The sequence below is a fragment of the Bactrocera latifrons genome, unplaced genomic scaffold (assembly GCF_001853355.1).
Source record: "Bactrocera latifrons isolate USDA-ARS-PBARC rearing strain unplaced genomic scaffold, ASM185335v1 scaffold_55, whole genome shotgun sequence".
Taxonomy (NCBI): Eukaryota; Metazoa; Arthropoda; class Insecta; order Diptera; family Tephritidae; genus Bactrocera; species Bactrocera latifrons.
The window spans coordinates 227,931-247,457 of record NW_017537212.1 but is presented as its reverse complement, the minus strand read 5'-3'; the positions used below and the strand labels follow the sequence as shown (position 1 = coordinate 247,457).

At 37.3% G+C, this 19,527-nt stretch overlaps 2 protein-coding genes across 2 annotated transcripts; both read right to left on the bottom strand.

The window, feature by feature from the left end:
- Positions 1–11,675: 11,675 nt before the first annotated feature.
- LOC108974364 (chymotrypsin-2-like) lies at positions 11,676–12,713 on the bottom strand. The gene is made up of 2 exons (XM_018942130.1): positions 12,012–12,713; positions 11,676–11,840 (listed from the first exon to the last, which is right to left on the bottom strand). The coding sequence occupies exons 1-2, from the start codon at positions 12,711–12,713 to the stop codon at positions 11,676–11,678; spliced, it is 867 nt and encodes a 288-aa protein (XP_018797675.1).
- A 1,064-nt stretch (positions 12,714–13,777) lies between these two features.
- On the bottom strand, positions 13,778–14,766 carry LOC108974363 (plasma kallikrein-like). Its single transcript, XM_018942129.1, has 3 exons — positions 14,679–14,766; positions 14,050–14,597; positions 13,778–13,996 (listed from the first exon to the last, which is right to left on the bottom strand). The coding sequence occupies exons 1-3, from the start codon at positions 14,761–14,763 to the stop codon at positions 13,817–13,819; spliced, it is 813 nt and encodes a 270-aa protein (XP_018797674.1). The 5' UTR covers positions 14,764–14,766; the 3' UTR covers positions 13,778–13,816.
- Positions 14,767–19,527: the final 4,761 nt, after the last annotated feature.

Below are 19,527 nucleotides of genomic sequence, written 5' to 3'. Positions count from 1 at the left end.
CAAAACGCCGGAGATCCTAYWAAATATATGTATACAAGGTGTGTTAAAAAGTAAACAAGACTTAAAAAAAACACAACAAATGTTTTTTTCATCAAAATCAATTTATTTTATTCAAAGTAGTCTCCTTATGCTTCAATACACCCTTTTGCACGGTCCAAAAGCATGTCGAACGAGTGGTTTAGCTAGTTATGCCAGTGYAAGCCTTTTGAATGGCCTCAACGTCTGCATAACGCTTTTTTCGGTAAAAGTTTTAARTAAAATTGAATGTTGGCTTTTTGTTCGAAGCTCATTTTCACACCGATAACACAAACATACTGACACTTAAARCGCAATAACTTCACTTCCAATCAATGAAATGTCACGGAATTCTCACTGGACAATCGATAAAGATAGCAGATTCTAACGCATGAGTCGAAATATAGATGGCGCTAGATTCAAAAAGTACTATTTACTTTGSAACGCACCTTGTATATACAGTTAAACTTCCCTAAATCGGATTACCCCAATTCAAAAAAAAAACTTCGAATTAGAGAGACTTCGWGATATGGAAAGAGATTTGTATGGAATTTCACTTCTTTGCCAATTCAAGAGTTCGAGTTATGGAGTACGTCGAATTATGCAAATTCAACTGTATGTATATATGTATACTATATATGTATGTACATATATATAAATTATAAACATGCCAAACTGTGTCGATGAGTGTGTTTGAGAAATCATGCAAAAACTGTGTACATGCCGTTTTTCCCAAGAAGGTGCTCATTTGTCGGAACCGCTAATAGCTGCCATACTGAATAAATCAAGTGCTTGAGTTGAAAACTTTTTATTTCAAGAGATATCTTCCCATAATTCTTGTACTTGTGAAGGGTATTATGCCTTAGGAAAAGCGAGGAGGCTACTATTCTATTTGTTAATAATAGAGTTCTATATGTCATCTATGTACATATGTATATATAATATGTGCAAATTCTTATGTTTATGTCATAAGAAGTGGAAAGTACTTATGTTTGAMATGCAAGTGAAAGTTCGCTAATATCGTTTTTACTTAATAATAATGCATATTTTTAAGTTATTATGATAGCCTTATTATTATATTATTTTTATACTTTACTGGTAAGTTATATTAGAGGGTAGTGTGGTTATTTCAACGGTCTGATGGACGAATAATTGTAGGTATGGACACATGGCAGTACTACTAATCTTCATTACTTGAATGTGTTATAAAAACAGATTGGTTATAAGCTATTTAGAACAACGCTTAAATATTTTGAACAAAGGTATTTATGACCCGAAACGCCATATTCGGGGATCTTGAGTTTTTTTCTGATATTACGAATTATGTAAGCTATATTGTAGATAAATAAACTTGAACAGCTGGCGAAAGGGCAACCCAAACCCCAAGGATTTGCAAATGGATTGGCAAGGCCAAGGAAATCGTTGAGTCTAAGCTATGGTAACTAAAGCATGAAAATCAACTAAGCAGAAATCAAAGAACATTAGCGGACATCAATGGACAATGTGTAGAAAAATGTTTGATAAATGGATAAAATGAATTCATTGACAACACGGCTGACAAATTTTCTTATTGCTTGCTTTCCCTTCATGTTGAGTTCAGCTAAAAGGTGTTTTTAATTACTACTGTCGTTTGCTGGTGGGTTGCTTGCTGCCGCTTGACATCAATTAAAATACGCTCAAAATGAATGGAAGTGCAAATATTTGCTGAGTGGGAAAATATTTTCCAAAGCATGGTACATGTGTATATAATAATAGCAGCAAACAAACTATGAAAGACGGTTTGCTCACTGCAAATCATTAGCGCTCCAAGCACCAAAAGACTTCCATTGCCGTCGGGGAGGGTTAGTGCAGCAGCAGCGAACAGTGCTAACCGTAAGCAGGAAAGAAGCAAATTTAAAAAGATGACATTTGCGGCAATGCAACAATAAAAACATTCCGACTACTATTGAGTACGTATATAAATAAAGGCTGACTGGGTGCATTAATTTGCCAATATTTGCAAGTACATCATTAATTATAACGCTTCAACAACCCAATGTGGATACGTACATGTGAATGTATGTTTGCATGCATCTACATACAAACATATGTATATACAATACTACTGTGAAGGCAAATTAAATGTTCAACCATTTAGCTGAGACTTATTCTTCTAAATGACAATTGTTCCTTTGGCGTTTGCGTTTGAATTTAGTTAGGCGACAGTTGGTCAGCAAGATATGATAGTTGGATCCATAAGAATAGTGTTATGCAATAACAGCAGACAATTCAAGTAAACATGCTCACTTGGAATTTACACCTTTACACTGGAATTAGCTCATATATTTTATAATATACAGCTTCTAATGGAAAATAGTTAAGTAGCATTTGCAGTCGAAGCCTGCAGTTTATAGAACATTACTCTCCCCTTTTGCGCGAATTTATAAAGTTCATTCTCTCCAGCGGAAAGTTCTCTAATCAGACTGTATCTAATGCATCAKGGCTTTTATTTGTATCTATTGAAACCGTTTCAAATCGATCCGATATTGAATTGCGTTTTTTCCCCCCAAGTTTATTGGAAGAGTTATGGAAATATTCGAAATAGCTATGCCATAGAAGAATCCACATGCCGCCGTAGCACCAAAATAAACACAAAATCAGATATTTTTCTTCAATGTGATAAATATGTATAATTTAAAATATTGAAAGTGCTTTGTAATCATAAAAATTGGTGTCAAATTTTCACATGTAGGAGAAGTTCTTAATAATTAAATAGTTAGATTGGACTCGTTACAAATATTTTGGTGTTAAAAAATGAAAAAAATCGGTAAATCCGTGAGTTTTCCGTAACTAGGTTTCTTCTTTTTCATTCGCGCCTAATAATTTAGGACGTGYCCATAATATTACAATGGAGTTATACATTTTGTAAAACTCATCGTTACGTCTTATTTGATATTCGGCGTTGAAAATGTCAACTGAACTGAGGGRTAAGCTGAAATAGTTGACTCGTTCATCATCTAACATAACTTATGTACTTTTATTAATATGAACATATTTGTAATACCTCCCTCAGCCATGTGTCGGTATTTCAAAACCTGAAAGAATCAGAGAGAAGAGTCGTAAAGTGAAAAAGTAATTAAAACAAGTAAGGAAGGGCTAAGTTCGGGTGTCACCGAACATTTTATACTCTCGCATGATAAAGTGATAATCGAGATTTCAGGCGTGGTTGTGAACCGATTTCACCCATATTTGGGTGTTAAGACGGTGTTAAGAAAATATTATATACCGAATTTCATTGAAATCGGTTGAGTACTTCCTGAGATATGGTTTTTGGTCCATAAGTGGGCGACGCCACGCCCATTTTCAATTTAAAAAAAAAACCTGGATGCAGCTTCCTTCTGACATTTCTTCCGYAAAATTTAGTGTTTCTGACGTTTTWTGTTAGTCGGTTAACGCATTTTTAGTGATTTTCAACATAACCTTTGTATGGGAGGTGGGCGTGGTTATTGTCCGACTTCTTCCATTTTTGAACTGTATATGGAAATGCCTAAAAGAAACGACTCTGTACAGTTTGGTTGACATATCTATAGTAGTTTTCGAGATATATACCTGTCTCTTATACACATCTAGATGTGTATAAGAGACAGCTGTACAGTTTGGTTGACATATCTATAGTAGTTTTCGAGATATATACAAGATATATACAAAAAAGTTACTTTTCCAAAAAAATTACGTCCAAATATGCCCCTCCCTAGTGCGATCCTTTGTGCCAAATTTCATTTTAATATCTTTATTTACGGCTTAGTTATGACATTTTATAGGTTTTCGGTTTCCGCCATTTTGTGGGGGTGGCAGTGGGCCGATTTTGCCCATCTTCGAACTCCTTAACCTTCTTATAGAGCCAAGAAATACGTGTACCAAGTTTCATCATGATATCTCAATTTTTACCCAAGTTACAGCTTGCACGGACGGACGGACAGACAGACATCCGGATTTCAACTCTACTCGTCACCCTGATCACTTTGGTATATAYAACCCTATATCTGACTCTTTTAGTTTTAGGACTTACAAACAACCGTTATGTGAACAAAACTATAATACTCTCTTTAGCAACTTTGTTGCGAGAGTATAATAAAATGAATACGAGATCCAGCGTCGTTCATAACATTGCCAAAGCTTATGATTTCAATTAATGTAGTATGTCTGCGCCCACACAAAAAACCACACCAACAGCCAAAAATGGGTGTTTTGCTTTCCTTACTTCACTTGTAAATGCTGCTCAAGGTATTCAATTTGCATTCTTAAAAAGAAAGGAATGGAGCAAACAAGTCAAGAATGTAGTCGCCATGCCTCCTCGAGTGTCTTGTATGTTCGGGTGGTGGGCGATTTTCCTAGCATGAATACAACGCGATGCACTTTGAACAAAACAATTAACCCGCGAACTGCAACTCCAACAACAACAGTTGACAGTGAACTTCCAGCAAATATCTCGCGACTCGTCTCRTGGTCAGCTGTGAAAGATAGTGATAGTATGATGGCCAAATGGGATGCAATGAGTACACATGTATGGCAAATTTTTTCTGCATTTCTGTATTTATAATTTMTCAACTGATTACGAGCGTAAACCAAAAGCGAAAGATAAAGACCTAAGTTCTTTGATCCAGAGGCGATTAATTAAGTCATAACTGGCTGTCAAGCCGTTGTTTTAATCTTTAATTTGCTTAAATATTATAATATTGAAGAAAGTCAACTCATTTGAATGAAATTAAAAAATTAAAAAATTTTGGTGAAAGATGTTCAAAAATATTGTAGGTGCATTTCTGCACATGTGGATATAGACGCTTAGAAAAAGTACTGAATACCATAAATAACTCCTCCATCCGTCGGTGTGCCATTAAAAGATGTCACTGAACAACCACTACGTTCTTTCATTAGCGCTTGCTTCAATGCGAGTTGCTGGTTCAATACAAGCTCAAAAGCGCAGACAAGTAGCGTCATAGATATCGCAACAATTACCCCGAAGGCTACATATGGATGTGTTGAGAGGTGTGAAGTGTACGACACCATAAATGTGTACGCTGTGGAGCACGACAAAAGGATAAAAGCCGGAAGTTAAGAATATAAGTACTAAGTGTATCTAACTCGAAGTAGAACACTGGCAAGCGAACATGCCTATTCCTATGCAAATATCCTTGTTAGGAGTTAAATGGCATGGCTTTAATGGAAATATGACAGCAAGGATATATAGTAGTGTGCCTGTTTTATTGTTTATTCGACACGCTGCTCACACCCCCAACCACATTTGTAAGTACATGCATATGTGCGCATACGTCACAACAGCAAGARCGATAAAGGAAGTTTATCGCAGTTAAAGACGGTATGGAGCGCCCTACAGTGTTGGAAAGAATGGCTGATATATACGCAACACATTTACATATGTATAAATATGTAAGGATATGTGTGCTCAAAAATTAGTAGAAAACACCTATGCATATGCATGTACAGTTAAGAGTTTATTAGTATGTATGACGGGCGTGTTTAATTCACGAAAAATGATACCTTAAGGACAGAAGAAGGAGTCAGCGAGTAAAGGATTCCTCTGATACAACTGTGACGGCACRATTCCGTAAGAAAGCCAACAGCGTGAAGCGAAATTATTAACCATTAAGTCGTTTTATTGTTTTTGCAATACACGCTTTGAGTTGACATACGCTTAACAGCATAATGAAAGTCAAATATCATATTGCCATAAGCCACTCTTCATAAGCGATGGGGGCGGTTTGACGCCCGGATACAATTTAAATTCATTACATGTGTTGGAATGAATGCGCTTTTGGTCGATCTATGCGACGATGCCCAGAATTATACAAGCTTTGTGTGTACACGGCATATTTGCAGTGCTACAGATGGTAGCGATTAGAGAATAAATAAATTCGCGTATGTACATACATACTTATGAATGCTTGAATGTGTGTGGAGAAGTGAGCGAGTTTAAATTMAAAGAGCGTTTAAGAAATGACAGCGGGAACCCTTTAATGTGCAGACACAGCTGCGTACGTCGTGAGGACACGAAGGATACGAACTTTCAAAATTAACTGTTGTTCATTTACGTATTTGTGTGGGTGTATCTTGGCAAATAAGCAAATTGAAAGTAGCAAGACGAATGTAAATAATTGAAATGTTTAGATTTTTAATAAAAAATTAATTGGTGTACATAATGTTTGYTTTTGTTGGTTTAAGCAGCATGTCACCATATGCGAAAGATTTTTGAATGCGAAAATAAAATTAAGACCACATACTAAAGGTGCAATAGACTAACAAACCGAAGTAACCGCACGAAATAATTGAACGTCATTGAAGGCGATGGACTGCCTATGGAAMCGTGATACCACAAGGTATCGATAAAGTTCGACTACCGTTTTCATACAGTATCGGTCGACGCATGTTAAATAACATTCTTAACCATACTGCAGCAATTAAGTCACTTTCGCAACAGTTTGTTCTATTTTTTACCAAACATAGAAAGATAAAAATGGATAAAATTAGAACTAGTTATAAATATTTTCTTAAGTTTTGCAGAATATTGACAGAAAAAGCTAATTATAAAGCAAAATATTTAATATTTTTTCCATCTTTAGCACATTGTTCGCYAGTAAATGAATGATCATTTTTGAAATTGGCCGAAAATGTATAATTTGCATATCATACATTTCAATATGTGCTTCAATCAGCAATCATTGCTTACAGGTGTTCAAATTGGCTAAAAAATTAGTTCTGCTACACAAAACTCAAAGGATGAACCGTGGAAAACTCCGAAGAATTTCATTTGCAATTGTGGCAATTTTCGCAGCTGCATCCAAACCGTTTCCAACATCATACACACATATTGCCTATCTTCACAAATTTACCAAATTGGCCTCGAAAATGAAAAACACTTCTCGTAAAGACACCAAAAGAGAAACAACTGCTAGCTGCAAGTCAAAAGCCCACTGGTAAGCAGTTACCAATGCGAAAAAGAAGCGAACGCCAAAGATATTTGGGAAAGTAGTATTATCTTTGCCGGAGATCATAGTTGAGGAACGTGAGGCGAATGCGTGATTTTCTGACTTGCCGATGAGCTGTAGCTTTAGCTAAGACAACAAATCATAAAATAAAATCTACGCGTTTTGCAGTAGTATCAGTACTAAACTGCACCAGGTCAACGATGCGTAGGACCATACCGCACCTCCGCGAAAGAACAGTGGTATTAAGAAAGCCAGTAGCATCCACGTCCTCTAGCTGTTGCCCCAAAATTGCATTGGCCGTCATCAATGCGCAGGCGCACATTTTGCTATTGACATTTGTTTTTTCGCGTCTTGTGCAAGCGCATACACACACGTGTCTGCCGACACAGCACTTGGGGCTGAGCTAAGCCTTCTTTTACATACATATGTAGACACCATATGCTTTGACATTTTGAACTCACGCGTCATTGAAAATATTGGCCGAGTGTAATAATTTTGTATGTGTACATACACATATGCATTTTAATATTGCTAGTTTCTTGAAGTCGAATTTTTCTTCAATTTTTACGCTGCTTGCAGCCTGCACTCTTGATTGCATTTATAAACGTACCATACACACACACTGTCAGCTCCGCCATAATGCAATTGCGATATGTTTCTGGTTAATTATTCTTTATTACTTTTGCTTCTTATCTATAAAATATTTACAGATACCAATTGCCGCATTTAAATGAATAATAATGAAACTGTACTATATTCATAAATATTGATAAAACCAGTGGTTCAAGCTCGATTTAAGACATTTTATACATCAATGAAGTAAGAGGAAAACGGGATGGCGCCCATATTTAAAGTACTTGGCTTCAATAAGCTCAATTTCGAAATTAGAAAGCAAATATTTCGGGATGTGCAGCTAGCTTCGAAAAACGGAGAAATTACCTTTATCTCATTACTGAATCCGTCGACAAAACTTTGAATTGGAAGCAGCCGAGTGTTGATGTGCTATGACCAGTGTATTTTATTTCAACAGCTGTGATTCCCTATTGAGACTTGCACGCGAGTCCGCACGACCATTTACTGCTTTCATACTTTGCCAGTTCCAGCTTAGGCATAAATATATATATGTATATAGCTGTATATGTATATATATTATATTTTCACTTAAACAGCATTACCTACTTTTATCAAAGCGAGTATTAAATATGCTTCAAAATTTCTGTTAGACAGAATCACTTTCCACTGAAAACATAAGATAACGCGGCTTTACGCGAATAGTCCTTAMAGCACCACGTGCCTCCATATATCACATGTTTAGAGTACTTACGAAGGCATGGGTGGCCACAAATCATCGGCCCACCGTAAAGTGGCAATTGTGTGGTGGCAACGGCTTAAAGGTGTTAGACTATGCGAAAGGTTACCAACGTCATTACGCACACAAACCCAAACTTTGATGACGACAATGACATTATATAGAAAAGTACAACGCAAGCTAAGAAAATCGGTTGGCATAGACTATCGAAATGCTGCCAACTGACTGTCGCCGTTACCAGCAACGTTTTACCAACGTGTATTCACCCGAAAGGCAGTAACAGCAAACTCATATAAAACAAGGAAGGAAGCATTAAGTTCGGGGGCAACCAAACAAAAACCAAACATCAATAACAGGCAACATCGAGTGTAATCGTTACATGAAAGGTCGATTTGGCGGCATTCAACAATACGGTATAAAAAGGCAATTATTCTTCCGATGTCGATGTAATTTGTGATGGTTGATTTAGAGCAACTTAAAAAATCTCCTCAGAAACCGAAAGTCATACTCGTATACCTATACCAAATTTTCTAAAAATATCGCAATTTTTATTGAAGTTTATTTTGTTATTTATATATATATATAGCTCTATATCAATCTCATTTGGTTTCAGTTGTTACATACTCCCATTAAATGAACAAAACCATTATACTCTGAACAAGATGTTATGAGAGTATAAAAATTACAGAGAGAATTGCGTATAGCCTAAAAGCATTTTATTTGAAGCYTCGATGTTTGTGGCGATCGCGCCGAATTTTATGGCCACTACGCGCAAAAACGTTAAAATGATAAATGGTCGAACGTTGCCAGCTCGAAGTTGCCGATATTTTTTTTCTGCTATTGCATGTATCGCCGTGTGTGTGATTAATATTAGCTTTGAGTGCATTCTAAACGCTCTGCTTGAGCTGCCGATACGGTCTTATTGCATGCCACTTCTATAGGATAGAGGGCCTAATGCACAACTCTGCTGTGAACATATTGGCAGTGATGCGTTGCGGCGCGTCGAAGGCATTAGATGCACAATTTGTTTAGAGAGGCGCTCGAAGCGCCACCTCGGTGGTGGCTGCCTGACACAAGTAAAGGCCAATCGGAGACCTGTTGTGGCRGACTGACGCTGYCGGCCAAGCCAAAAAACTGCGGCCGCTGTAGTGTCTTGAGGCTACGTGTATCTATCGATTCAYAGGTTCTCGTGTTAATTGAAAATTGCTCGCTAATGTTGCTTATCTGCTTATCGCTGGCAGTATACAGTTGCACGCAATGTTTCAYGGACAACAACATGGATTGCCGTGGTAACTGTGATGGACACAATTTAAAAACTAAAACCAACGGCAGAGAAACATACAGCTATTTCAGCGGCCCAACAAAGTTCCTCCAACTGCTATCGCATACTAAGCCAGCCAAGCTCTGTGTCTACATATACCACTCCTCCGGCCAAATCAATTATCAAGAAGTACGTACGTGACTATTCTTTAAATCTATATGCATTCACGCATGTATGTGTATGCGTGCCACTACTTTTTATTTTATTTTATTTTCGTTGACAATATTCCCACCTGAAACGCACTTAAAGTTATCAACAAATAAACAATTCTCTATGTTTTTGATTCCTCTACACACCGATAATTTTCGTGGCGTGTTTATACTTGGGTGTTATCCGGTTTTGTGTCTATTTATCAGCTGACCATTTTTGAAAAAGTTTTTGTACGAGTGATTGATACGTCTTGTTCAACATGGGTTTAAAAAAACGTATTACAATCTTGCATAGTGTAAAAAGTAAAATTCCCAACACTGAGATTAGCTATTTACTATATGCCGATTTCTTAATCAGATCGTACCCACACACTGCACTTTATTGCTGGAAAACCATAATGTTTAAACTTCTGTTTTGTCAAATTCGTTTTTATAGATTTGGTAGCATACGCAAGCATGCTTGCAGTCTTCGGTATATCGGACGAAGATCTTTAAGCTCCAAAGYTTCAATCTCAAAAACTCAACTCGGCATTCAACTGGGTCGATTTTAATTTGCTTAAATGAAATACTCATTTAAATTTTATTGACAAACAAATTGAATTGATTGATTTAAATGAATTTATGTGCGCGCAGCAATGAGTAAACCGCGTTGACTGCAATTCCAGTCGACGCCGAGAGAGAAACTCTGAGCAGTTAGGTCCAAGTAACTAAGTACGCTTGGCTACTAACGAATAAACAATATGACTGCTGGTTAAGCAAAGCTCCATCATTTTCTAGGGTTCACGCGAGCAACGCGAACACAGCCAATAAGTCCCAACAATATATGGGTATTCTATATAAATGTCGTTGAGCGCRGCTGGGTCAGCCCAGCAAAGCGAACATTTCATTCTCAAATCAATCTGAATATGAGTTTGCTTGCAAGTGCATCTCAGGTTTGCTGTGCGAAAAATTAAATTTTGATTAAATATTTCAGTCAAGTCCAACAAAGGCAAGATTTCTTTCTATAGCCTAAATGCCGACAGCCACTGACTTTCTGTTATACTATGTGAGAGTTTGTGCGATACTTACAGTACGCCATTTGTGCAATTAGGCATAGTCTTAAGCTTTTGGACTCGAGGTCGGTGGGGCGCATGTACACAAATAGAATCTGCGACAAATCAGAGTCAAATTGTTTTCATTTGCATTAGGTTTGGTTGAGCTATCAGTTCTTATTCCTTTTCGTTGATGTCAGCGAGCAAGTGACTCGCGCTAAATGTCGCCGTTAGCTAAAGTAATAAATTAGCCCAACTGTTTTGCCAATTGTTCAGCACAGGCCCTTCTTTAGGAACACATGCAATTTTCAGGTTTGACGATTGTGAATGTAAAAAGAGCAAAAAACCAAATGATGGAGTGTGGAATTTGTGAAGAGGTGCCCGTGGCGAATATCGAATAAAATTTTTTAATTAGCCGTTGAGTACACTTCGGACACTTATGGTTATTCAAGTAATATTTATTGATTTACCAACGGCATTTCTGGCTGGCTTTTGGCCAAGTGGACGTTTGCATCTGGCGGGTCGCACCGTCTTCAGCGCCATAATAAGTGGTAATGAGGCATGGCAAGCAATATCCATTCGGAGCCGGCGTCAAAGAAGATAGTTGTTCTGTACTAAGTTTAAAGCAAAGGTGGACCATCTTTCGCCTCGTTCGTCATGAATGAATGTTTTGAATGTTTATCTGTTTGTTCTTATCGTCACTGTCATTGTCGCTATTGCATCATAGTTTATTTATTTATTTATGTATTTGTCCATTTAGTTTCGCGTGTTTCTTCCTTTTAAAGTTCCATTAGTTAAATTTGTAACTATCTGGTGTTTGAATACTAATTTCAAGCTTTAATTTTCACAATAGCATGTTTTACAACTTCACGGTATTTCACTGCTTATTACTCTATTAATGTATGGCAGAAAGCTTGAGACTCTTGTGTAAACATCAGGCCGACCCAGGGCGCATGTCGCCGTGCCATAGGAAACAATCCCGACCAGCTGCGGTGTGCCGTTTGATATTGTAAGTGGACCTCCGGAGTCACCCTGAAAATATGGGGATATAAGAATGAATGGAACTAAAATAACTACAATATATTGATATAAAAGAGAAATTTGATTCTGTCATAAATCCAAAATATAAAAAATACAACCACGACAATTTTAAGTGAATAGTATTACAAATAATTGTTAGATAAATGGAATCATACCACTCACCACACAAGCGCCGCGACCTCTTTCGCCGAGGGCACAAAGCTCATTGGCTGTTATRCGAAATCCACGTTGGGCACATTCCTGGTTCGATATGGTGTGATAATCTAACACTTGCAATCGTTCTGGCAAACCGGTCGATCCCGTAGGCGTCAGGGAGCCCCAGCCTGTCAAACGCACTGCCACTTTATCACCCACACGTGCTCGATTACCCAACGAAATTGTGCTTATTGATGTTCTGGCCAAATTGAATGACGGAGTTACCTTTAACACCGCAATGTCATTAATAATTAATGAACTCGATGAGAAACCCGGGTGGGAGCGCATTGCTATAACCCCATGACGATCACCACCAYTGCGCCATGTCAATGTACCGACAACAACACTGATCTCATTCGGGTTCATCTTCGTTAAGCAATGAGCGGCGGTAAGAACGTGCTGAGGACTGATAATGGAACCACTACAAAAGTGATGATARCGTCCACGTCGGAACACCTGCAACGATACCTGGTACGGAACGATTTGTTCTACCGGCCGTCCGCCATTTATACGAYTCACAGAGTCAGAGGCAAGCACATCGGTATGGTTTCCCAAGTCCCAGATATCAATTTCCTTTAAATTTAGCTTTGTAAAATTTGATTTTTCTATGAAGGAAGCATTGCCTTGAGCAATGAATATTAGTATACTGAACGCCGTTAACTTAAACATGCTGGAAGTGAGTAAGTATCCAATATCCGAACACGAATAAGAAAGTTGGGACATAATAGTAGCTATTTATAAGATTAAGGAAAATTGAAATATCATTATTATTTTATTAACGATTATGTCGTCTCACAATCTCTTATAAATAAGAGCCATGTATGTGACACAATTATGTTTTATTTATTTAATTTACTCTTTTATCGAGTTAAACAATGCGGCTTTATTTGCCTCTTGTCTTCAGTATCGGCCAAGCGTTCATTCGCCAGTTAGTTTATCAGGTGCCAGTTCGGTGAAAATTAACGAAATGTTGTATGTGTCCAGAAAACAGAGCCTACACATTCTCATTTATTTCAATACCTCATTTGTTTACAAGAACACAAGTTACCAAGTTACCATGAACCGTAATACAGTCGAGCTCAAGCATGCGCCGCAGTAGGACATAAATTATGGCTTGGCTAAGTTCGATGTCACACAGTGCGCGAAATCGCTCATGGAAGTGCTTTAAATCTGCTAAGGTGAGATATGTAGTTCCGTAACTACTGTGGATTCAATAAGTGTGGTTATTTTGGAAGATCTGCATTTTTTTGAAAAATTAGAACTCATGAATGTGTTTAAGGCATATAAAAGAGTGAAGAGTATTAGTGTATTACTCTTTTATGGGCCAATTAGGTTTGGGGAAATGCAATCGATAATTAATAAAGCAGACTGTGAACAGTTACAGCCATTTTCGCCACACAAACCTGTAGGACAACGCGATTTTCGAATGGCTCGTTAAAGCCGTATGAAATCAAAAACTTAGTCTTGTCTTTTGGCTGTTTATTTTCCACTGTTTGCCCTTAAAGAGATAAAAGCTGTAAGTGCACACAGCTTGAGTGTGGAGATTCTTGTTAATCCATAGATTTTGTTTTCAAGTTACTTATAGGTCGCGTGTGCTTGTTACTTAATTGATGACAACAGGTAGGGGCTTCTGCTGTCACAAAACAAATTGCAACATGACAATCTTCTCTTACAATTATATAAATACCCAGTTGATAATTCTGCTGTTGCCAATAAATATTGCGACATGTGAATACGTTACAAGCGTTGCGGTTACATTTATTTTCAGTACATCATGCTCGAAAATTCTGTGTGCCTACCAAATTTTCAATTTGTCCGTCTATCCAGTCAATCAAGCGAAACGTACTTGTATAGACATAGATGTGATTTCTCTTACAAAAAGACTTGCCATACGACAGCAGTCCAACCTGTTTGGTAAGATTTGCGGTAAGTAATGCACCACCAGAATCGCCCTAAATTATGAAATAACTAAGTACAAGGCTCAATATTTCGAATTCGTACATACATCGCARGCTCCACGTCCGTTGGCGCTATAAGCGCACAAATCAGTGCTGGTTACATAAGTAAAGCCTAACAACCGACAATCATTCGATTGGACCGTCGTGAAAGCAACAATCTCCAGCATTCCCTTTGTTCGACCCCAACCAATAAGATATGCTTCTAGGCTGTCTTCGACATTGCCTCCGGATCGATAATCCACCGTATCAAAATGAACACCATCCATGGGCAACGGCGAAGTTAGACTAACCAGAGCGATATCATAACCTTTTAGAGGTGCAAAGGCCTTGTGCTGGATAACTTGCGCAACGTCGTAACGTTGAACCGTGTCCTCTGAAAGATTTTGTACACCGGCAATCACCCTTAGATGTTTCGTTGGATGTTTTTGATAGAAGCAGTGCGCCGCTGTTAAGATGACTTGCTCGTGAATGATGCTGCCGCCACATAGATGCTGGTACCTCCTACCGAGTTTAACTTGTATGGAGACTTGAAAAGGTACTGGAAAAGGCAGATATCCGTTCATAGTCCTGTTGGCTTCCCTCAGCTGGTTGACCGCTAATATTTGCGAACATTATSAGTTGTTTTCTACATTTTAAAAATATATTTATATCTATGCTTATGGTTTATAAGATGTACCTTCAATGAATTTTCGATTTTCACTGATTAGTGCTACGAGGACCATCGGCAGAGTGCCTATGACGAATATTACTAAAGACTGCATTCCCTTTAGTGTACCTTATTTTTAGAGATTTAAAACCATACTGATTGGCAATAAGCCCAGCTAAAACGATTCAAAGCAAAACATTTCCGATAATCGCAATTTTACAGAGTTATACAACCACATTTAGCTTCAATGTGGATCAGGGTACCGCCAATCGTTGCCAGAAACATCAAAAAACGTGTAAATAACTGACTCCTTGGTAAGGGAGTTATTTCCTTTTTAATATATCGCATAACCTATACTGAGATTAAATTATATCCTTTAAAAGGCTGATTTTAAGTTTTAACAAAGTCTCTAATAGCTTTCATTAGCTTTTACCACTTTGTATTAACAAGCAAACACCGTAACATCACAAAGCGACGGACAACCTCAAGCATTGTGCAAAGGATTAGCTGTTTGTTGACAACATAAAGACGTGGGCAAACAAATGAGTTGCTGAAAGCGTACCAACAAGTTCACGCTACATCTGCGGGGTACGTATGTCCATACACAAAGTTATGCAATTCGAAGAATATAAACACAAAAGCGGGAACGAACAAGAAGAATCTACTCTGTAGAATGCACATGCCTCTGTGTGTGTGCCTTCTTTGTAGTTGCGGTTAATAATATTTTTTATATGCATGCATTTAGTGGGTAGATATACATATGTACATATGCGGCCCAGTTACATTTCTGGGATTAACGGATATGGCAACTTATGATTAAACGCCTCAAAGTTTTACAGTTACCCAAGTATAAAATACACAGTGGGCATTTAACAAAGACGCGAACAATACCACTACACATACATATATGTACATCCTTTGGTCGGAATTTCATAAATATTATATGTTAATTTTTGTAATCATAGGTAAGATTCATGTAAAATGACTACCATGAAGAAACTTTGACGAGATCTRACATTTTATTGCCGAAAAGGTGGTTGCAATTGTACCTAGCATCTAATTAATTTACCGATTAATTAAATTCTGTCTAGTTTCATTAAGACATCCATTATTCTCGAGTGATCCCTGCGATTAAAATCTGACGTTATATATATACATATATGTATATTATATGGCCCTGGCTGATGAATTTTGCTACATTAAGAAACTCAAATTATTATTTTTTTTTTTTCAGTGTATGGAACTCATTTTTCTTTTATTCATGTYAAAGCTCATTCAATTTTATTAAATATAGCTTAATTAGTTTTAAAAATAATGGAATTTAAATGCCCCCCACTGCTCGTTGATGCATGTGCGGCATCTTACCAAAAAGTTGTTCATTACTGCTTGGAGAGTTCAGACAGGAATAGCCGCAATTGTTTCTCGAATGGATTGCCTTAGTTAATTCAAATTTGTTGGTTTTGCTTTGAAGACTTCCTGTTTGCAATAACCCCACAAGAAAAAGTCAGGTGCAGTTAGATCAGGCGACCTGGGTAGCCAACGGAATGTGGAGTTTCTGGATATCAGCGTATTGGGAAACTTTCGTCGCAATTCTGTCATAACAGGTTGGGCTATGTGAGGAKCTRBRYCATCTTGCTGAAACCACACAGAGTTGAAAGAAATTCTCATTCGGCGTAATTCTGGATAGAAAAACTCTCTCAACATGCTCAAGTAACGGTCTCCAGTAACCGTAACGGTGTGACCGTTTTCTTCGAAGAAGTAGGGCCCGACAATGCAGCGAGATGAAACTGCACAACACACTGTGACACGAAGTGGATGCAATTCCGTCTCACGGAGTATCTGGGGGTTGGAAGCACTCCATATTCGACAATTTTGTTTGTTTATGTTCTTGTTTCAGTGTATCAGTTATCCATTTTTGTTAAATGTAAAAGTCAATCTGCAAATAAAATAAAAAATTAACCAGATTCATTAAATAGAAAAAAAGTTATTTATTTTTCTTTGGCTTTCATCAGCCACCCTGCAGATAGAYATAGGGTTACTCGAATGATTTACTATGTTTCAGTTGTGGTTTCTTTATAACAATAAGTATTAAGTTTGGAAGCGCAAACTATGCAATATACAATATAAGTATCTTTAGAATTTTGCTAGGACGTCTTCAATATAAACTTCCTTAACCTCAATTTTTTCCGATCTGCAAAATTGTTTCTCTCCACAGGTGTGTGTCCATTTTCAAAAATGTGGAATGCATAACTGAGGTCAAAAGTCAATAATAAAAGATGATTCAAATGAAGCATGAGGACAAAGAGAACTCAAAATAAATCACGAATATTAAATTTAAAAGCCAACGAATTTTATGACCTCCCGAATTATTTTTCTAATATTCTCTCCAATTCTGACAAATCATTTAACTTAAGCCAATAATTGTAAATATGTTTATGTGACGCTTGGTGATCATCGCAGGAAACTTTAATTTTCATTCTGCTCTTAATTGCTTTCGGTACATCCATATGCCCTTTTTATCGGCTCTACATGTAATTTGTGCTGTGTAATGAGTGGTATTGCGTAGGTGGAAGGTGTGAAACATTTCCGACATGAGTCAATTTAGCTTATTTGCGATCATGTGTGTAATGTCTTCAAGAAAGCTAGTTTAATTGTCCTTGATGTTTATGTACTATATGTAGACACTTATAAGACTATCCCTTCCGTAGCATTTCGTTTGTATATCATCAGCAACAATTTTTGAGGCATATGCAAATTAGTTGAATCTCATTAAATCACTGCTGTTAATACATGCGAAWACGTGTGGTCCAATTAAGTGGGAAAGCATTAAGAATCATGACACTGACCCGTGGCGAGTTGTGAATGAATAAGCAAACAAACAACACCAAAACTTTTACAATACAAATTCATTCTAAATAAAGCCATTGAGCCTTTCCTTACCTCTGTCTACGCCTGCGCCAGTGACATGATAGCATGGCATACGCCGACAGTGGCATGCAACATCCTACCCGTCAATAAGGGTATAATCAACTGGACGGGTGGGCAGGCCATACTAACAATTAACACAACAGTGCAGAGATCAAGACCCATTCTCCGTATAGGCAGAAGAACTTAAGAGGAGGTGGTTAGCCAAAAAGCGCAGCCGGCAGTAAAGCTTAAAAACTAACAAAGGTGTGCATAATTAATTCGATTAAATGCACGCAAACTCAACTCAATCGTTCTGAAAGCTCACTATAACACAGTAGCAATAATTGGAGTATTCAATTTGAGTAGCAATGGCAATTCTGTAGAAGAAACACAATGAGAATGTTTCATTAACACAGTGTAGCTAATGTTGTATGCTGCAGGGGCACTCATCAAGCCCACGCAAGATTTCACGAGAGGGCCATCGCGTAAACCAATGAATTGCGAAACAAGAAAAAGTTTGTATGGCAGTTAACCGATTTGAACAATTTCTTCGGAGATTATATTTTTGCTTTAGAAAATAACCTGTGCCAACTTWTATGGAAATACATTGTGAAATGTGCAAATTTTCCTTACAAGAACTTGATTCCGATCGTTCAGTTTGTATGGCAGCTATATGTTATAGTGGTTCGATATCGGCAGCTCCGATAAATGAGCAGCTTCTTGAAGAGAAAATGACGTTTACAAAATTTCAAAACGATATCTTAAAAACTGAGGGACTAGTACGTATATATACGGACAGACAGACGGACGTGGCTAAATCGACGCAGCTCGACATACTGATCATTTATACATATACTTTATAGGGTCTCCGACCCTTCCTTCTGGGTGTTACAAACTTCGTGACAAACTTAATATACTCTGTTCAGGGTATAAAAAGAAGAGGATATTTTCTGTTCAATAACATTATCGCAGTTCCTCCTCCTCTTCTCAATCGATGACTGAGTAAAGTATGATGCACCTATCTGTTGTCTCCAAGCGGTATCCTTTGGAGGCAAAACAAGAATGAATGAATCAGTCATCTGCGCAAATGGATGCGAACTGGTTTGGATGCTGATCTAATGATTCGACACTTCTGGCTTAGCTTGGCTTGACAGCAAACTGTTCGTACGGCTCACTTCAAGTTTGAAATTACAATATTTAAATTTTTTACAGATAAAAACTGTCAAGCTGCGGAATTAAACAACGGAGAACAGACCGAATTCATGTCCGAAAACCGTTGCCACCGACATTGCAACGATCTGTGTGAATGCATTTGCAAGAAAACATTGGACGTGAGTTGATGGGCCATCGAAAATTTTCATGATAGGAGGATAGTAGTAGGTGTTATTCCWCAGAATTTGTGCAATTGAAATGCCACCCGAAATTGATCAATTTGCAGAATTAAACTCTCACTGAATAATCATACATATGGATGTTCTCACAACGTGAGAACCAAAATTTTCTAACTATAGTAGAATATTTACAGATATGTATACTTATTATTAAAATTGAGATATACAATCGGTCAATGTATGAGTTATCTTAATGCAATTTACCAGAAATATACATATTATAATAATCTAAATTACCTTCATAAAATTCTGTGCAAATAAGTTCGTGAGTTTTGACAAAAGTTAATGCAATCAGTCAAAACCTTCCAATAAACTCGATATATTGATTTCCGACCTTAAGCCGTAAGCCCTGGCAGCTAGTGCTCTTACTCTGTAAGATAATAATGGTATTATTATTTTTCATTTAATAAATAAATAAACAAATAAATTTCCGGCCTTACACCCTAGTTTCAACATATTAAAATTAAAATTATATAATTTACCGAATTATAGTGCTGAGTGAAATCGATCTGGACCTTATATCCCCTAGATAATAATTTCCAATTCTCTTGTTGACATTTTCCTCCTATACCCAAAGCATT